The sequence below is a fragment of the Fusarium coffeatum genome (genome assembly GCF_003316985.1).
Source record: "Fusarium coffeatum strain FIESC_28 chromosome Unknown BRIP53273_contig_88, whole genome shotgun sequence".
Classification (NCBI taxonomy): Eukaryota; Fungi; Ascomycota; class Sordariomycetes; order Hypocreales; family Nectriaceae; genus Fusarium; species Fusarium coffeatum.
Genome location: NW_022157883.1, coordinates 94003 through 109813, shown reverse-complemented (window position 1 = coordinate 109813; position 15811 = coordinate 94003). Strand labels below are relative to the sequence as shown.

The window sequence follows — 15811 nt, the reverse complement described above, 5'->3', positions numbered from 1 at the left end:
TCATTGTCCTCACCCAATATCTCCCCTTGGGTATTTCTAGACCCATTTCGTCTAACCAACCCTAGAACACCAAATGACAGCGTAGACTTTATAGTTGAAGCTTGTCCATTAGCCGAACAGGGGCATCTTGCTTTGTGGCCCCTTGTGCCGGTTTGCCGTCTACCTGCACCCCCTTGACGCCCTGTCTGACTTCATATCGAATCTGCAAGCCAACGCTCAAATCCTCCGCCATCATCTGCTGTTCCAGAATCCCCAGGCTTAGCGCCATCCCCGGACTCTTCCATTACAGACGCATTGCTGTTGGTCCCTTTCTCGAAAGCTGCCTCTTTGGCCCGGTACGGGACTGGTTCCGCGAGTATAACTGTTTCAGTGCCCATAGGAATGTTCAGCTCTGGTCCCATTGGCAGTGAATCCATGTCCACTTCGACGTTCAACAAAGTCTTGAGAATCACTTGACTTCCCGCCTTGCTCATCACTTCATTTGCCTGCTTGCACTGCTCTGATGCCACGCATTCCACGCAGCCTCGCTCGCAGCGGCAGTTTTCGACTCGTTTCAGTGCATCTCGCAGTAGCTGATCCACATGGTCGAATGCTTTGGTACTGATTCCTGAGCCTCCTGCGCCGCCTTTGGCATCGTAGAAAGTCAAACGTGCTGGACGTTTCCGTTGCGATTCTTGTTTCGCAAACTCTTTTACTGCCGTCTTACACTCGGTCCTTACATCGCCAGGCATGCTAATAACAAAGGCCGGCAGTAAGCTCATGATAGCATGCTCGGCAGCATGTATCGCGGCCGCAATGTGAAGTCTTCGCTCCTGAAGAATAGCCATCGCTTTCTTAGGCACATCAAGCCACATTCCCTTGCTGAATCGAATTACTGGGGGATTGTCTACTTGCACAGCATCCAGCACTCTGTTCTTCTTATCAACCTTCCAGAAACCGAAAACGTTTTGTTGTATCTTGATTGTTCCATAGTAAGCATGCGACCGGGAATCTGAAATCGTCCGAATAGCTTCTGTCTCGGTAGGATCAATATCGGTATAGTCACGTTGGACAGTTGTCCATTCCACTTTGACCCTTTCCACCCTGGCCATCCCTTTGTCAGGCTGGAAGTCCCGTACAAGGTATGGATTACCCTGGTGAAGAAATATGGCTCCGTCGTAAAGAGTGAAAGTTGCCCTGGAGGCCTCCAGTTCTTCCAACACGATGTTGCGGCCGTTGGTGATATCGACGATGGCGAAATGGTCATCTTCTGTGTCTCGAATAGCAACATACTTTGCAGGGATGGGTCGGAACCTATCGTGGCAGTGGAAGAATCCCATGTCGTCTCTAATGAGACGTTCCACGCAAATCTTCGGTAGGTCCCTGCCAAAGTATTTCGCATCCTCTCTTGGACGAATAGGCATTTCATATGCCGCACATTGAATATGCCCTTCACGTACCAGCATGTTCTCCAAGTCCACTTGCAACTCGCAGTTTGGCTTTGTGAATAACTCGTCCGGGTTCTGCATGTAATGCTGGTCTGTAGCAAACCCATCGCCAACCAAAATTGAAAGGGAATCCTTGTTACGACGGCCAGCACGGCCGCTTTGCTGGCGCAAATTAGCGATCGTATAAGGGAAGCCCCAGGTCATGACACAGTCGAGTGAGCCAATGTCAATTCCCAGCTCCAATGCAGTCGTCGCCACAATCCCGAGGAGCTGACCCTGAAACATCTCAGTCTCGATTCTTCGTCGATCTTGTGCTGTATAGCCGCCGCGATATCCCATTACTAAATTGGTGCATTCTGGCCGACCAAGATTCTCCAGCTCTTGTTTGATTGTACTAACAAGCAGCTCGCATTGCGCTCTGACTCGACAGAATGCGATTATTCTAACGCCTCTTAGCATCAACGCACAGAACAACCGTGCACATTCGAACTTTGTACTGCCTCGACCAGACGCTGGGTCACCAGGGTCCTTGAACGGGGTATTCCAGCAGAGAAATTCCTTGCGTCCTGATGGAGAACCGTCATAATCTATCAATTGAACATTCTCGATGCCAAAAATAGTTCGGAAATGTTGCTCAGGATTGGCGACTGTGGCAGAGCATGATATAAACTTGACACGCCGATTGCCTACAGCGGCGCATATTCTTCGTAGTCTCCGCATAATGAACGACATATGGGAGCCCATTTGGCCATTGTAATAGTGCAGTTCGTCCACTTGTAACAGTAAGTATCCACAGGTGAAGTAGTTTGCCAAAGTACGTACCAACAACATATTTCAGGTTCTTCAGGTATGACCTCCACCGCTCTTCTTGTGGTAATATGGTGATGTGAAGCATATCTGGATTAGTAAAGATGATTCTTGCTTGCTCACGGATATCGTTGCGCTCGGTCATTGGGGTATCGCCATCAAATGTCTCGATCATCGTCTCCTCGAGACCAGGCATATAACCCATCATGTCTTTCAGACTTCTCTTCTGGTCCTGTGCCAATGCTTTGGTAGGGAAGATATACATGGCCCTCGAATTATAGTCTTCTTCTAGAGCACGGATAACAGGGAGTTGGTAAATCAAACTCTTGCCGGAGCTCGTTGACGTTGACACAACAACATGTTTGCCATCATGTAAACTGTTAAGGGCTTCTGACTGATGTGCATAGAACTGAGTGATTCCCTTGGCGTTGTATAGGGCGTTGACTAAATCCTGGCTTAGTAGGAAATTGAGGTCTCCATATACGGGCTCTTGTTTTTCGAAAACTCGATGTCCGTCAGGAACAATTTGGCCAGTGTACCAAGGACTCTCTTTGAGCTCTTGTACAATCTCTGGGACCGTCTTTCGTTCCTTTGGAATACTCTCTGGGATCTTTTCGGCCGCCACTTCTGGGGGAAACTCTTCTGGTGCTGATGGCGTCGGGGTGCATGCTTTTGTCTGTTCTTTCAGTGTTTCAAGGGGATCGAGTCCTGCTTCTATGCATTTGTTGAGATAGGTACTGATGGCGTTGTTGAATTTTTGGTTTCGTCTCTCGATGAGATTTGTCATTTGCTTTTGGCTATAAACAGGCATTTTCAACTGTTCGTCTCGGAGCTTTCTGTTTGGCTTCGTCGGTTCGCCCCCTTTTCCCTGGACTTGCCTTTTGAGATCTCCGTCTATAAACTCGAGAAAGAGCACCTCCCGCCCTGAAGGTTCAAGATCTCGATCATGGTGTTTATCAAGACTATCCAGGCCAGTGTATCCACCTACCGAAGCATCGTGTGCAGGTGCTTGAGATCGGTGCGACCTTCCAGTCTTGAAAAGTTCGTCTCTTTCGGTTCCTTTGACGTCCAGTTGTAGCATAGTCTCATCGACATATGCAAAAAAGATGCCCTCGGGGCGGATCGCTACCATTGAAGCAATCTCCTCGACCAGCAACTCTCTCTTTATATGGGCTTCGACGGAAGACTTTACCGTGTCAAATGTTGTGGCAAGGTGTTTTCGAGTTGTGCAGAACGTGTAAACAAGGTTCAGAGCCCGATGCGTTCTTTCAATTTGCTTGAACTCCTCTGGCCACTCTACGACGCATGGTACCACAACGCTGCTGGCTTCCTTCTGAAGACTTGGTCGCCCTTTTCCTCCCTTGCCAGCTCTTCTGGGTTTCGAGTTGCTCGATTGACTCGAAGCTGGACTCCCAGCTGCAGCATCATCTTGAACATCCCGCTTGCGTTTTCCCTGATGGGATGACGATGATGCCGATGGTTTAACATCAGCATCAGAAGCACCTGCGTCTCGTTCTGAAGTTCCGTTGGGCATTTTCACGTCATTAGTACCGTCAAGGGTTTATATGGAAGTCAACTGGAGTCGATACGACCCGCGAAATCTGGCGCGAAAGTAACGACGTCATTCATTAAGGAGTCGCGAAATTGATGCCACATCACGTGCATACAATTAGAATCCAGGTACGTCTTCATGAACACCATAGAAACCAACACTTGGTGATACAGCTATGCCTAAGTGATTTATTTAATTTAAATAAATTTGTTTGCATGAATGTGACTGCATGACCAGCACACGGCTGTGATTCATCTCCTTCCGCCACCAAGAATGTCCTGTTCTTGTACAAAAGGCTTCCTAACCTTTCCCAAGGTCCAGTAATGATTCCCAAATGTAGCACATAGACAGAATTTTATAGTACCGTCCGAACCAGAAAACCATTGGACTCGCACAAGTGCCTCAACACGGCATGCCCATTCCAAGCTGGGCACGGCATTAAATGCTTCACGCCGCCGCTCTGCTGACCCATTCTGAAATCAGCAACTGGTGTAGCTAGAAAACTTATGCACCATGCCAAGTCCCCGTATATAATTCCGCCATCTCTTGGTGTCGTTCGTCACCTATGTCTGGGGTGTAACAGCTCTCAGCGCTCCTCGCCACCACCTAACTGTCTTGGAGTTCCTTTTGGATGCTGCCAATTTCATTCATGAAGATCTTAGCATTCGCGGCTGACATCTACGCAAGATTTGTTAGTCCAAACTAGTAATTTGAAGTCAAGGATATCACCACTTACCCGCATAGTGATGCTCACGGGCTTAGATTCTGCACCTTCAAAAGCTGTGAAGAGAATTCCCACGGACTTCAATGAAGCTTTTTCTTGGAATTCCATAGCAGCAACAAGTGCTGTGTTGAGAATGACTCGATGAGTCTGATCCTGGCGCATGATGAGACGGGCAACCTTGTGTCCTTGCGTTCCCCCTGCTGCCTCCTCGTCTTCTTCAAGAGCTGAAGCATCAAATGATCCGGGTATAACAGCACCGTTGTCGTCGTACTCGACACAGGCTACAGGCACGTTGATCTTCAACATACCTGCGCCTCGTTCTTTCCAGCCGGCTTCCTTGTCATGATAGAACATCTTGGCTCTCACAGATACAATTGTTGCTTCTCCAGCTTCGCCATCATTGACCTCAACTATGAAGTGTTAGCATTCGTTTGACAAATCGGAAAATTGTTCTTTTACTTTTCTGTAGCTTGAGCTTCTTCTTTTCGTCGGATTCCTTCTCCGGAGAAGCAGCCCGCTCGGTCTCGGCAGGTTGTTCGCTCTCCTCCCTCTCGTCATCGTCGTCGTCCCCTTCCTCCTCCACGTCACTGTCGGGAGCTCCAAAGGGTTTCGCAGGCTTCTCACTTTTAGGCGCCTCTGCTCCGGGTGCGGCGAAGCTCGAGAGAGGTTTGCCAGCCCCGAGAGCGGATCCAAAAGTGCTTCCACCGAAAGGGCTTCCGTTAGTCCCAGACGAAAGACCAGCAAAGGGTGACGCTCCGCCGGAGCCACCAAAGGTCAGCTTGGGCGCTGCTGCCGGCTGCGCAGCTGGGGATGCGGATGGAGAAGCAAATGAGCTCAGCGAGGGCTTGCCGGCGATGGCTGAGGCAAAAGGACTGGACCCCTGAGAGCCACCGAGCGAAGCAAAAGGCGATGTGCCAGAAGATAGCTTGCCAAATCCAGATGCCGCAAAAGCGCTAGCAGACGTTTGTGGTTGAGACTTTTTCGTGGGTGACGTGCCCGCCTCGGTTTCTTTGGCCGACTCTTGGTTGGAAGTAGCTGTCGATTGCTATGGCAGGATTAGTTAAGATCTTGTACCTCCTGTCGTAGTGATATAGGGAACATACAGCCTCTGTATCCTCGTCGCGGTGTCGCTTCTTCTCGGGCTCCAGTCTTAAAGATCTGTCTTTGGCCGAATCGGAAGAAGCTATGCTATTCGTATCATTTTCCTCTGCCTCCTTGCTTCCTTCTAGTTGATCGTGTGCTCGCTTCTTCTTAGGTGAAGTGATCTGCTCCTTCATATCCTTATCGGGCGCATCCGAGGTGTTGGCAGCATCTTCGGCGCCAGACGTTGGGGGATCTGAGATAGAAGACTGCTTAAGTTCGCGACGTGTGGCGCGTGTCTCTGCGTCCTCCTTTGTCTCGACGTTGAGGGGTTCGTTCTTGGGGCTGGCGTCGGGAGCGTCGTCGGCCATGGCGTGCGGCGGCTCGGTGTGATGACGGTAGGATAGAGTTGAAGTATTGCTGGATATGAGAGGGTAATAAAACGACTTCCAATTATGGACCCGAAAGCTATGAGAAACTAGGCAAGAAGCAAAACTCTTATCGGTCGTAGGTGCTACTCGACAAATCTATGCGCTGTACTCGGGATCGGGCTGGGCGCAGGTTGTCTGAGTTGGGTCTTTTGTCGATGCTAGAAGCTGGCGGTTCAGTAAGTGGAACCAATCAGATATATGCAGAGTCGCCAACGTCGAAATAACTAAAACTAACCTACACCTTGTGCTTGGGTATTCACCGCCCACGTTTACACCAGCGACAGGGAGGGGTAGCAGAAGTGCAGAGATTGAACGTCATAATTGATGGGCGCTAATGATATTAATATACAGAGGTACTGAGTTTGAAAATTATTAGAACGGTTTATCGAAATGGTCACAGGCGGTCTATCAGAAGCCTTTATTCAGATTTGACTCGACAAGGTCATTTGTTCCACCGAGGTTGGGTACCAGAATCATGGGACCAAAACCCGCCAGTTCATGGTCACAGCAGGGGTTGTAGCCTGCCTTGATTTTCCAAATCCTGGTTTTCAATCATCGGGGAGGACGGAGACGATCCAGGGGTGGCATATGCAATTGTGAGTCTGACTCTCATATGTTTCACTTTGCAGCCGGAAATGCGTGTCTCGTACAGAGTTTGGTTCCCGTAGCATGATTGGCAAACGCGCTCTCACGCATGCATTAAGTTAGACACCCAATACGGATATCAGATACAGCATGCTAGATTCGGCTTGCATAACAGCTTATCATCGAGTGAAACACGTCAGAAGACAAAATCGATATAGATTTCCCATCAAGTACCTAGATCAAGGGCCAAGGATCGTTCCCTGACGCTCGACCGCCATAATACAATCCACAATTCTATCAAACTTCCATGGGTACAATTACACCGATTCTAAATCAATCGTTTTGATCCGCTGCTCCCTCGGATTTTGTAATAGCCGATTCTCAACACGCCATTTTCTTGGTAGAAGCCAGAACTTAGCTGATAAAGCACAGGCAGCCCAAACCAAGATAGAAGACGAGAAGAGGATACACTGCAAGGAAAACCCGGTTCTTGACGACGCCGCTGCCACCCAAGATGCTAACACCAGCGGCCAGAGACCAAGCGATCAAGACAAGGTAAATTGGGATACGAGCGATCCAGTGGAGACCCAGGGCAGACATCATGGCAGCAAGAACCAGAGGGAAAAGAGTGTAGCCAATGATACAGACACTCTGAGCAAATGAACTGCACAATGAGTTAGTAACTAACACGTACGTTGGACCAGATTGGGAAGACATACATATTTCCGCCTAGCAGCTTGATTTGCAGAGTCACTACAGCCTCGCCGAGCCAGATCATGGCGAAAACGCCGCTGAACACAGCATCTCGCTGTTCAGAACGAGCAGTGAAGCTCAGAAGAACACTCAGAAGCAGGCAGAAGATCAGAGGACCCCAAAGATCCCAGTCGCGAAGGCCGGGTGTCATATTGCTCTGCAGCAAAGCTTCAGCGTCGACCATGCGACTTGCCAGTCCAGTAAGCTCCTCTCTTGTCCCTGAAAGACCTGCACCACGGATGCTTGAGTAGGCGCCGCGAAGGCCCCCTTCACTGTCGAACATAGTACCACCTAGAAGGTAACGGGGGTAAAGGACCTCTCTGAGCTTAGCCCAGACGGCAAGCAGGTCGCGACGCAATGTCTCCCATACAGTCTCGTCAATTGTGTTCAGAGGGGCGCTTCGGTCTTCGCCGGGGATGCGCGATGTCAAGTATCCTTCGTTCAGTGGTCGCGATGATGAGCTAGAGCCGATGTTGCCTGTCAAGGGCTGGCGGGAATTCGTCGCAAGGGGGTCGTCGAAGTCATTAAGATCAGCTATACGAGTGTGAGTCCGACAAATTTCACAGTACAAGAGCTCATAGAATGTAAGGAAGTGCTATGAGGATCGTGAATAGTCGCTTACCATCATCAGGATCAATCAGGTCGTCCTCATCCTCCAGAGGTGGGTTGGCATAGTGCCCTCGAGCGCTTGAGGCTGACATGATTTGAGCTCGTTGTTAAAATTCGTTTCGAGAAGTGAACGTGTCGGCGTTATGCGCCAGGTCGTCGTGACTGTCGTAGATGAGGGTTTACGTTGTAGTGGAATCGGAGAAGCGAAAGTTGCTGAGTATAAAGGCTGACGTACGTTGAATCTCTAATAATTGCGAAACGTCCACGGTCGCCTCTCTGGAAACAACCCCTTGACGAGACGTGGCCCAAGCTTCCTTTAGACGCCACCAATCAGATGAGCCCATCTAAAACCGTATATACCTACTTCAGGCACACTCAACTATTTGTTAGTGGAGGGTCCAGTATGAGTTCCATCCCTTAATACAATTGTGTCGATTTTATCATTGTCGACTTTTAAAGTCAACAATGAACTCACTATGAGATACTTACCTAAGAACTACCTAGACAAAATTGATTCTCTGAATAAGTAAAATCAATAATGTAGGTTAATTCAATAAGACCATGGCAGTTTAGGTAAGTCACATCAGTCCGGTCCAGTACCAGACAATCACCGTCACGATAAATACTTGTTTCCATCTTGAACTCGATAGCAATAGTAACTGAGATATATTTAGTCGATTATCTGTTCAGAGCATATTAAAAAGGGTTGACAAGAACTCGTTACTTGCAGCACAACAAGCACCCCATCCTATTCCAGACCAATGCCACGCCCTAGCCAAATAATTAAGACGCCAGCGTTCATATCGAGTGGTCATACTACAGTATCAACTCCCCCGTCATTGTCTCACGACTCAGCATGATGATTCAAATGACTTTACACTCATGTCAAGTGCTATCAATACCATCTGCGGCTGTGGTCACGAGTTTCCTCAGTTGAAGGAGGTGCCTGTCCATTCCCAGTCCAGTGCTGCCCGTTGTGCTGCCCGTTATTCCAATGGCTTGGATGCTGTTGCGAGGAGTTATCCGCGTAATTCTGTTGGATCCCGTGGCTTTGGTGGTTGTTGTACGCAAATGCATTCTGATTTTGCTGGTAAGCAGATGGCTGCGGGAGCCAAGAATTCCCATGGCCGTTGGTTGTATGGTTTTGATACCCCGTTCCATGCGAGCTATAATCTGCCGTGCCTTCCATGGAAAACTCAGTCGAGACTGAATCCTGCTGTCGTTGATCCTCTCGGGCCCAACGCTCAGCGGCTTGATTCCACGGCCCCTCGTACGAAGTTTCAGCTCCTTCGGGATCCCAAATAGGGAGACCGTCTGGAGGCTGGGCCTCTCCCGATGGTTGGCCATGGCCATATTGAGCTATGTTTCCGTTGATACCACAAAGGGCCCAGGCAAAGACAGCAACGTCTCTGATGGACTGCATGAGCTGGTCCATGGGCGGACCTCCAGCAGCCTGAACTCCGCTACGCAGCGGCATATGTTGCGGAGCATAGGGAGCCTGGAAATTGTGGTAAGACTCGTGCGCGTACTGAGCCTGGAAAGGCTGCTGTGCCCAGGGAGCAGCGAAAACGCCGCGGTCGTTGGTAGAAGGGATATTGGGGTTATGGGCATCAGGAATCTGAGGTCGTGCTCGGCGAATGATAACGACGAGGCCATCAGAAGTACAAGAAACAACAGCTTCTAGTTCAACAGAAGGTGCCAGCTGTGGTGCGGGGCGACTGCGTTCACTGCGTTCTCTGCTCGCCCGTGGTGTGTTAGTACCAACAGGCTGCGGAGACGGAGGGGTGGGAGGAGTCTGATATCCGCCAGCTTGTGAGTTACGAGAGTTAGAGCCCAAGGCGTTGGAGCTTGTGGTACGCGATTCCCCTGATGTCATGTCATCAACAGAAAGGAAACCATCTTGCATTTCCACGTCAGGCTCTGCCTTGACAGAAGGACCAGCACCGGCGCTGGCGCAGGGACGTTGGTAAGAACTCGAGTTGGAACGTGAGTCAAGGTCCATGGCGCCATCCAGTTTTACACCACCTCCTTCGGAATCACTGGAGCGGCGACTTTCAGCCCGTTGTTGACGGTTAGGTGCCAGCGAACCTCTGTCAGACCTATTCTGATCTGGACTTGGGCTACTGGTATGCTGGTTGGAGTAGTAGGGCGGCTCCTCGCTTCTAGCAACTCCATCAACGTTGGTGGCGTCAAGAGTGGACTCTCCATCGATGTTACTCTCTTCATCTTCGAAGTCTTCTGGTCGTCGAGGGTCTCTGGACCAGAAGCGCAAGTAGGCAATGGAATCGTTAGCCTTGGCACTCTCAAGACATCTGACAGCGTCATCGAGGCAGCTTTCTCGAATACACTCGTAGAAGCTTTTGTGCTGAACTTGATCGGCCGGAACCCCGAGAATAGAAGCGATAGAATCCGTTGCAAACATCACAGTCAACGTTCTCGTAAAACGGTTCAGAATAAGAGCGGCTCGAGGTTCGCGCTCCACAGGTGGCAACCTGAACTTGGAAGACAAATGTTCCAACATGTGGTATCGTGGGTCTCGAGGAGAGCGAGAGAAGAGACGTCGGACCTGGGGCGCTGCCAAGGCACGTCCTACTTTGAATTAGCAACGGAAACACGATATATCAAATCAGAGGTGCCTCTATATGAGACCACCCGGGGTATAAACGTACTCTCGCTTTTAATATCACATCGATAAATACTGATACAGGCAAAAAGAACGTCGTGAACGATAGAAAAGACGCATTCGGTGCTTACCCAGCGACCGTCACGAGAGCGAAGACGTGCATAGTGCAGAACAGCAGCCTTGTCCAGCAAGACGCCGCGACTATGGATGGATCGCGCATAAGGGATTTCCTCTGGGTGAAAATATTCGAAGGCGGACCTGCCAGATACCTCCTGTGGAGAGTAACCAAGAATCTCAAAGATAGAATCAGAGGCGTAGAGGATGTTGGCATCCGGATGTAAATCTGTGGTTGAACATATGTTAGAGCGACCTGGTGATATCCTCACACGACAGGGATAACTCACTATGTATAGTCAAAAAAGTATGCTCCATGAAGATGACGACGCAAGAGCAGCGAGCTCCGCAACGAATTGGTTTCGTTTGGTCTGTTTGGTTTGCTGGAAAGGTTCTAACAGAGAAATATGCAGGGCTTGTCCGGTGCTTGTTGGCTAATACCAACTAACTGGTCACTGGAGAGGCAAAACTTGGATATCCAGGAAATAGAGTTCGAGCAAGCGCACCAAGGGACGTCGGCGATAAATCGAGACAGTTGGAGGCGATTGAAATGGGCTGAAGCACTCCCACCATGAACAAGTCTAGCTTGCTAACTCGAGATAGTCTCTTCTGGCGTCAACTGCTAAAGTGGACCCTGAATGATACAGAGCACTAATGTACCAAGTGATACGGATAGTGGAGGGTGGCTTGCAGGGGGTGTATGGTGAAGCCCTTGGATGACAGGAGCACAGACACGACGGAAGACGAGACGAGAAGCGAGTAGGGTAATGGGTGGTGGGAGAAGGGGACCAGAAGTTCAGAAGACTGGAGTTTCTGGTATACAGGTTGACTTGAGTTGAGTTGAGTGTAGGAATAGACAGATATAACAACAATTGGGGTCAAGTTGAGATGAGAAAGGCTCTGGTACTGAAATACCTGGCGGTTAAGATATTCTCTCTACGGTGCCTAAGAGCACTGAGGAGCAATGAAAGGCAAACAGAGTGAAATTAAGTTGTGTTATGTTGAGTTGAAGCTGCTTCAGATAGGAGCGGGCACCGAGATATATAACTTGGTGACTCGACAGTAGGCCCAGTGCTGCAGATTTCAGGTCAAATACCGAGTCGGAGTGACAGGGACTCGGAGCAATCAGCATCCGGAACAAAGACCCTCGGTTCGGTAGTACAGTAATACAGAATAGGTAGAGCTGGCTGAGGGGAGGGGAGAGGCTTAAAAAACCAGGAAGCAAGAAAAAATAAATTGAAAACAAATGAAAAATGAGAATTCTATAACGAACTTGGCTAGGGCCCTGCTCGAAGACAATCCAAGAAAAAAGTGGCTTGCTTGCTTCCAACGTCACTTGTGACAGACAGTACCTGAGTGCAGTAGCTCGTTACAGTATGGAAGACTCTCCCTGTCAGTAGGCCGTCTTGTAAGCTGGTCCTGTTGCTATACATAAATCTCCCTCGAGCCCAAGTGTTATCGTCAACGATGTACTAGACTATAGTAGACAAACAAAGTCGTTGTCGACAATATATCGTCACTTTGAAGTACTGTCATGTAGGCATGCATCCAAGACCAGTTTGCGTACAAGGTATACCCCAACCCGTCACACAGAGAGGGTTGAGGTGAGGGAGAGAGGTCAGACACGAACTGCTACTTACAGCCATGTTGAAGAAACCCCGACGTTCCTCGAGGATGCGCCGCGCAGGTTTACCGTACGTACAAAAGAAGAAGCGAAGCGAGGACAAGCCAAGCCAGGGCATGGACTTGGACTCGGGATGAAGAATGAAGCTGCAGTCGCGTGGCTGCACTGATGGACGATCACGATGGCTTACTGGGTTACGGTTACGTCGCACTGTAAAAAAGCAAAGAGGCTCAACCCCATCCTTGACCCTTCATATCAATGGTCAATATTCGAAGGAGAGGAGGGGAGACAACAAGAAAAAAGTTTTCAATGCTGCAGGCTGTCTTGTTTGGCAAGTCAATGGAGGAAACAATTGAGAGAAAATGATCAACCATGGCACGCCCACCCCTTGGCTTGGACAGAACAGAATGATAGGTAGGCGATCCCTAAAATGTCGCTAGTAGTTAGCTAGTCGTCTCAATTGTCCTCCTGACTCCAAGGCCGTTACCTGAAGAGAATATGATATGTAATAAGAATAAAGTTAGTACTAATGCGCAATACCTACAGTACAATGCTATGTCGGATGAGGTGGTGAGAATACAGATACACTGCAGGTACCTTAGTACGCGACGACGGGCAGGAATGACGTTGAACAGAATGACGACAGGGGGGCATCAACGGAAGTGGAAAAGTAACAGTGGCTGATAGTGGAGCGGGGGCTCTAACGTTGGAACTAAAACCGTCCCGATGCAACGGCAGGACAGCTGGAACAAGGATCGAGGATGTTGGGTTATCAATCGAATAACAGTAAATTCAAAGCAACAAGCCATATTGCTAAGTAACATTCAATGCCTTTCAATAGCATAACAGACAGTAAGTGGCAATGAAGCCATTCAGTACACGATAGAACATGTCCTATTTCGATGCAGATGGTATTCGACACGCTGAAGTGACACAGTTCATTGTTGCTTCATCTTTTTCAAGGTCTTATAAGCATTGTTACCTCAGATCAAGGACAAGGTGCATCCGTATCTTTCACTGCATTCCCTCTGTCGACGATTAAATGCGTGCATGTTAGTACGACTCTTGACCAAATACCAAAGACATTCGTTACAATCGCCTTGTGAGCCGTAGCACAAAGTACATGCCATGCCATGCCATGCCATACAATGCCAATATCCGGTTCAATATGCTACACCCTCTCTGTTCGAGGATGACTGTTGGTTCCAGAAAGAACCACCACCAGTGGTACAGTAGCCAGCCGTTAGCTCTGTGGATACACAAATGACTTGAATATTAGCCTGTACCCTCCGGGACTCGAGAAAGAAGCAATTCATGAATTATACATGGAAGCATTCATGGCAAGACCCTTGTTTCAGTACATAGTAGATACCCACTAAGGTAGGCTGTCTCCTAGACAGCAACGCCCTGGTGTAACTGTGCCACTGTACTACAGTAGCGTAGTCAGTACAGAATCATTCTCTACAAGCGCGGGATCTGAATGTCCTCGAGTTATTTGGCTCCCAGCTTCTCAAGACGGCTCCCCGCCTTAGTTGTTGCACAATACGGATACAGGACAGCCCATTTTCATGGCATCCCGGCCCTCCTCCCTTCTTCAAGCCACACCAAGGGACCAACGGACGGACGGACGGACGGACGGACGCTTCTGATCCCGGTCCACCCTATCGCTTTGCAATTCTGCAAGGCGGACCTTGTCATGTTTGTGTCCCTGAACCTTGCAATGTTCATTGGGGAAGTCGTTGCGAGGACCCTTGATGACGAGCAACCTTATTAAATAGTCCAACGCCACTAAGCGTAGCATTAACACCTGCAATGGTGACTGGGATATCTCCAAGGAACTGTACATAGGACGGCTTGGATGGTCGGTGGTTCACTAATTAACCAGGTACGGTATGGATACAAATGTGAGTGATGATCGACAGCTAGTGCCGCAGGGCGATGCCTTAGCCGGAGAGCAATAGATATACACTAATGCCGTTTCACATGACGAAGGCTTGACTTGACTTACTGACTGCTTTCACGAAGAAACCAAAATTCTGTCTTTCGTTAGTAAAGTTTCAAGAATCACAACCGCGTGAGCTAGGGTTTGAATAGTGGCGGACCCTGAGCCATAAAGCATTGGTAAACTACCAGGCTGCGGACGCCTGCATCCAATGTGCATTGCATCTAAATAGGTAGCTTGAGAGATCACGAAACCGAGCCGGTCCTTACACCGCATTCGTTCGTTTGCTATGCTTCCTCGCTCTGGGCACTCATGCATCAAAACAACGTACAAGACTCAGGTTTGAAGAGGACGATGAGATGACGTGCATGTTAGAATTGACCAAGATCGAGATTTATCTACTGAGATACCTAGACGTTAGACTATCTACGTAGCATCTCGTAGACGGTGACAAAGAGCATAATTCAAGCACCAGATGATCGATAATGCTCCCAGAGAGCTTTACGTGATACAGACACTTTTGGTTTTATAGCATCGTATGGTCATGCATCCATTAGTAGTAACCGTCAAGATCTTGTTCTTCGATATCGAATGTTGAAACCTTTACCTTTTGGTCAGTCTAAATAGTCAGTGCGATCCCTAGAGTTACTATCAGACACACCATAAACTTGATCATACATATAGTAGCTATAATGTGGCGAGTCTTGGTTTCTTATGCTTATGAGATACTTCAGATGCGAAAGAGCAACTACCTGCTACACAGATTGTGTGATTCATTGCTACTGACCTGCCCATGCCAGATGATGATTTGAGAGAAGCACGATCTGCAGCCAGGAGGGAATGCTCCATGGCTGTGTTCCATATCAGACACCGCTTCCATCTACAAGTCATCGGGCTTGCATCTGTCTAACCTCATGACTAGTAACATTCCATTGCAGCATCTCATGGAAGCCGTTGTTGTGTGCGTAGTACCTGCCCGTTAGCATCACAAATCTCGGCTATCAAGGTGGCAGGTCCGTCTATATCGCCTTCTTCCACCTTCCAGGTGCAACGCTAGGCAAGTCTAGTGGGCAGGTGCTCTAGAAGGTTCAACTCACCCAATCAAATGAAGCGATGTAGCTCTCGACTCCACTTTATCGGATACCAGGGGCACTGTTTCTTTCAACAACACGACACATGGAACATCCCGTCAATTAGCATCTTTCGACTTGACGCGCACCGCGTCCAACTCTTTTTTTCTTGAGTGTTTCTTGATCATAGAATTGTCTACAGGCGATACAGGGCGACCATTTCGAATTCGTCTCATATAACTGCTAATCAGACCACCGAGCATTGTTCCATCTGAACTTTTCAGGTAACGCAGCTTTAGTCCTGCTCTAACGGCAATTATCGAGTTACCAACTTACTAACGCCGATATCAAGTCCTGGCTTGTCTGCATATCCGAAAAGGGCATTGAAACTTACCAGTGGACTACCCTTGCTCTCCACTTCTGTATATGTTATATTCATAACGCTTTTCAAGGTCAATCAAAAACAGCTA

The 15811-nt window shown here is 48.8% G+C and overlaps 4 protein-coding genes across 4 annotated transcripts; all 4 read right to left on the bottom strand.

Moving 5' to 3' along the window:
• Positions 1-191: 191 nt before the first annotated feature.
• FIESC28_04351 (uncharacterized protein) lies at positions 192-3768 on the bottom strand (the record flags this gene model as incomplete). The annotated part of the gene is made up of 2 exons (XM_031158498.1): positions 192-2200; positions 2250-3768. 2 exons carry the CDS (start codon positions 3766-3768, stop codon positions 192-194), a joined length of 3528 nt encoding a protein of 1175 aa, XP_031017443.1.
• Positions 3769-4392: 624 nt separating this feature from the next.
• Positions 4393-5961, bottom strand: FIESC28_04350 (uncharacterized protein; the record flags this gene model as incomplete). The annotated part of the gene is made up of 4 exons (XM_031158497.1): positions 4393-4464; positions 4523-4920; positions 4970-5555; positions 5614-5961. 4 exons carry the CDS (start codon positions 5959-5961, stop codon positions 4393-4395), a joined length of 1404 nt encoding a protein of 467 aa, XP_031017442.1.
• Positions 5962-7020: 1059 nt separating this feature from the next.
• On the bottom strand, positions 7021-8060 carry FIESC28_04349 (uncharacterized protein; the record flags this gene model as incomplete). Its single annotated transcript, XM_031158496.1, has 3 exons — positions 7021-7270; positions 7326-7893; positions 7982-8060. The coding sequence occupies 3 exons, from the start codon at positions 8058-8060 to the stop codon at positions 7021-7023; spliced, it is 897 nt and encodes a 298-aa protein (XP_031017441.1).
• An 803-nt stretch (positions 8061-8863) lies between these two features.
• On the bottom strand, positions 8864-10489 carry FIESC28_04348 (uncharacterized protein; the record flags this gene model as incomplete). The annotated part of the gene is made up of 1 exon (XM_031158495.1): positions 8864-10489. One exon carries the CDS (start codon positions 10487-10489, stop codon positions 8864-8866), a length of 1626 nt encoding a protein of 541 aa, XP_031017440.1.
• Positions 10490-15811: the final 5322 nt, after the last annotated feature.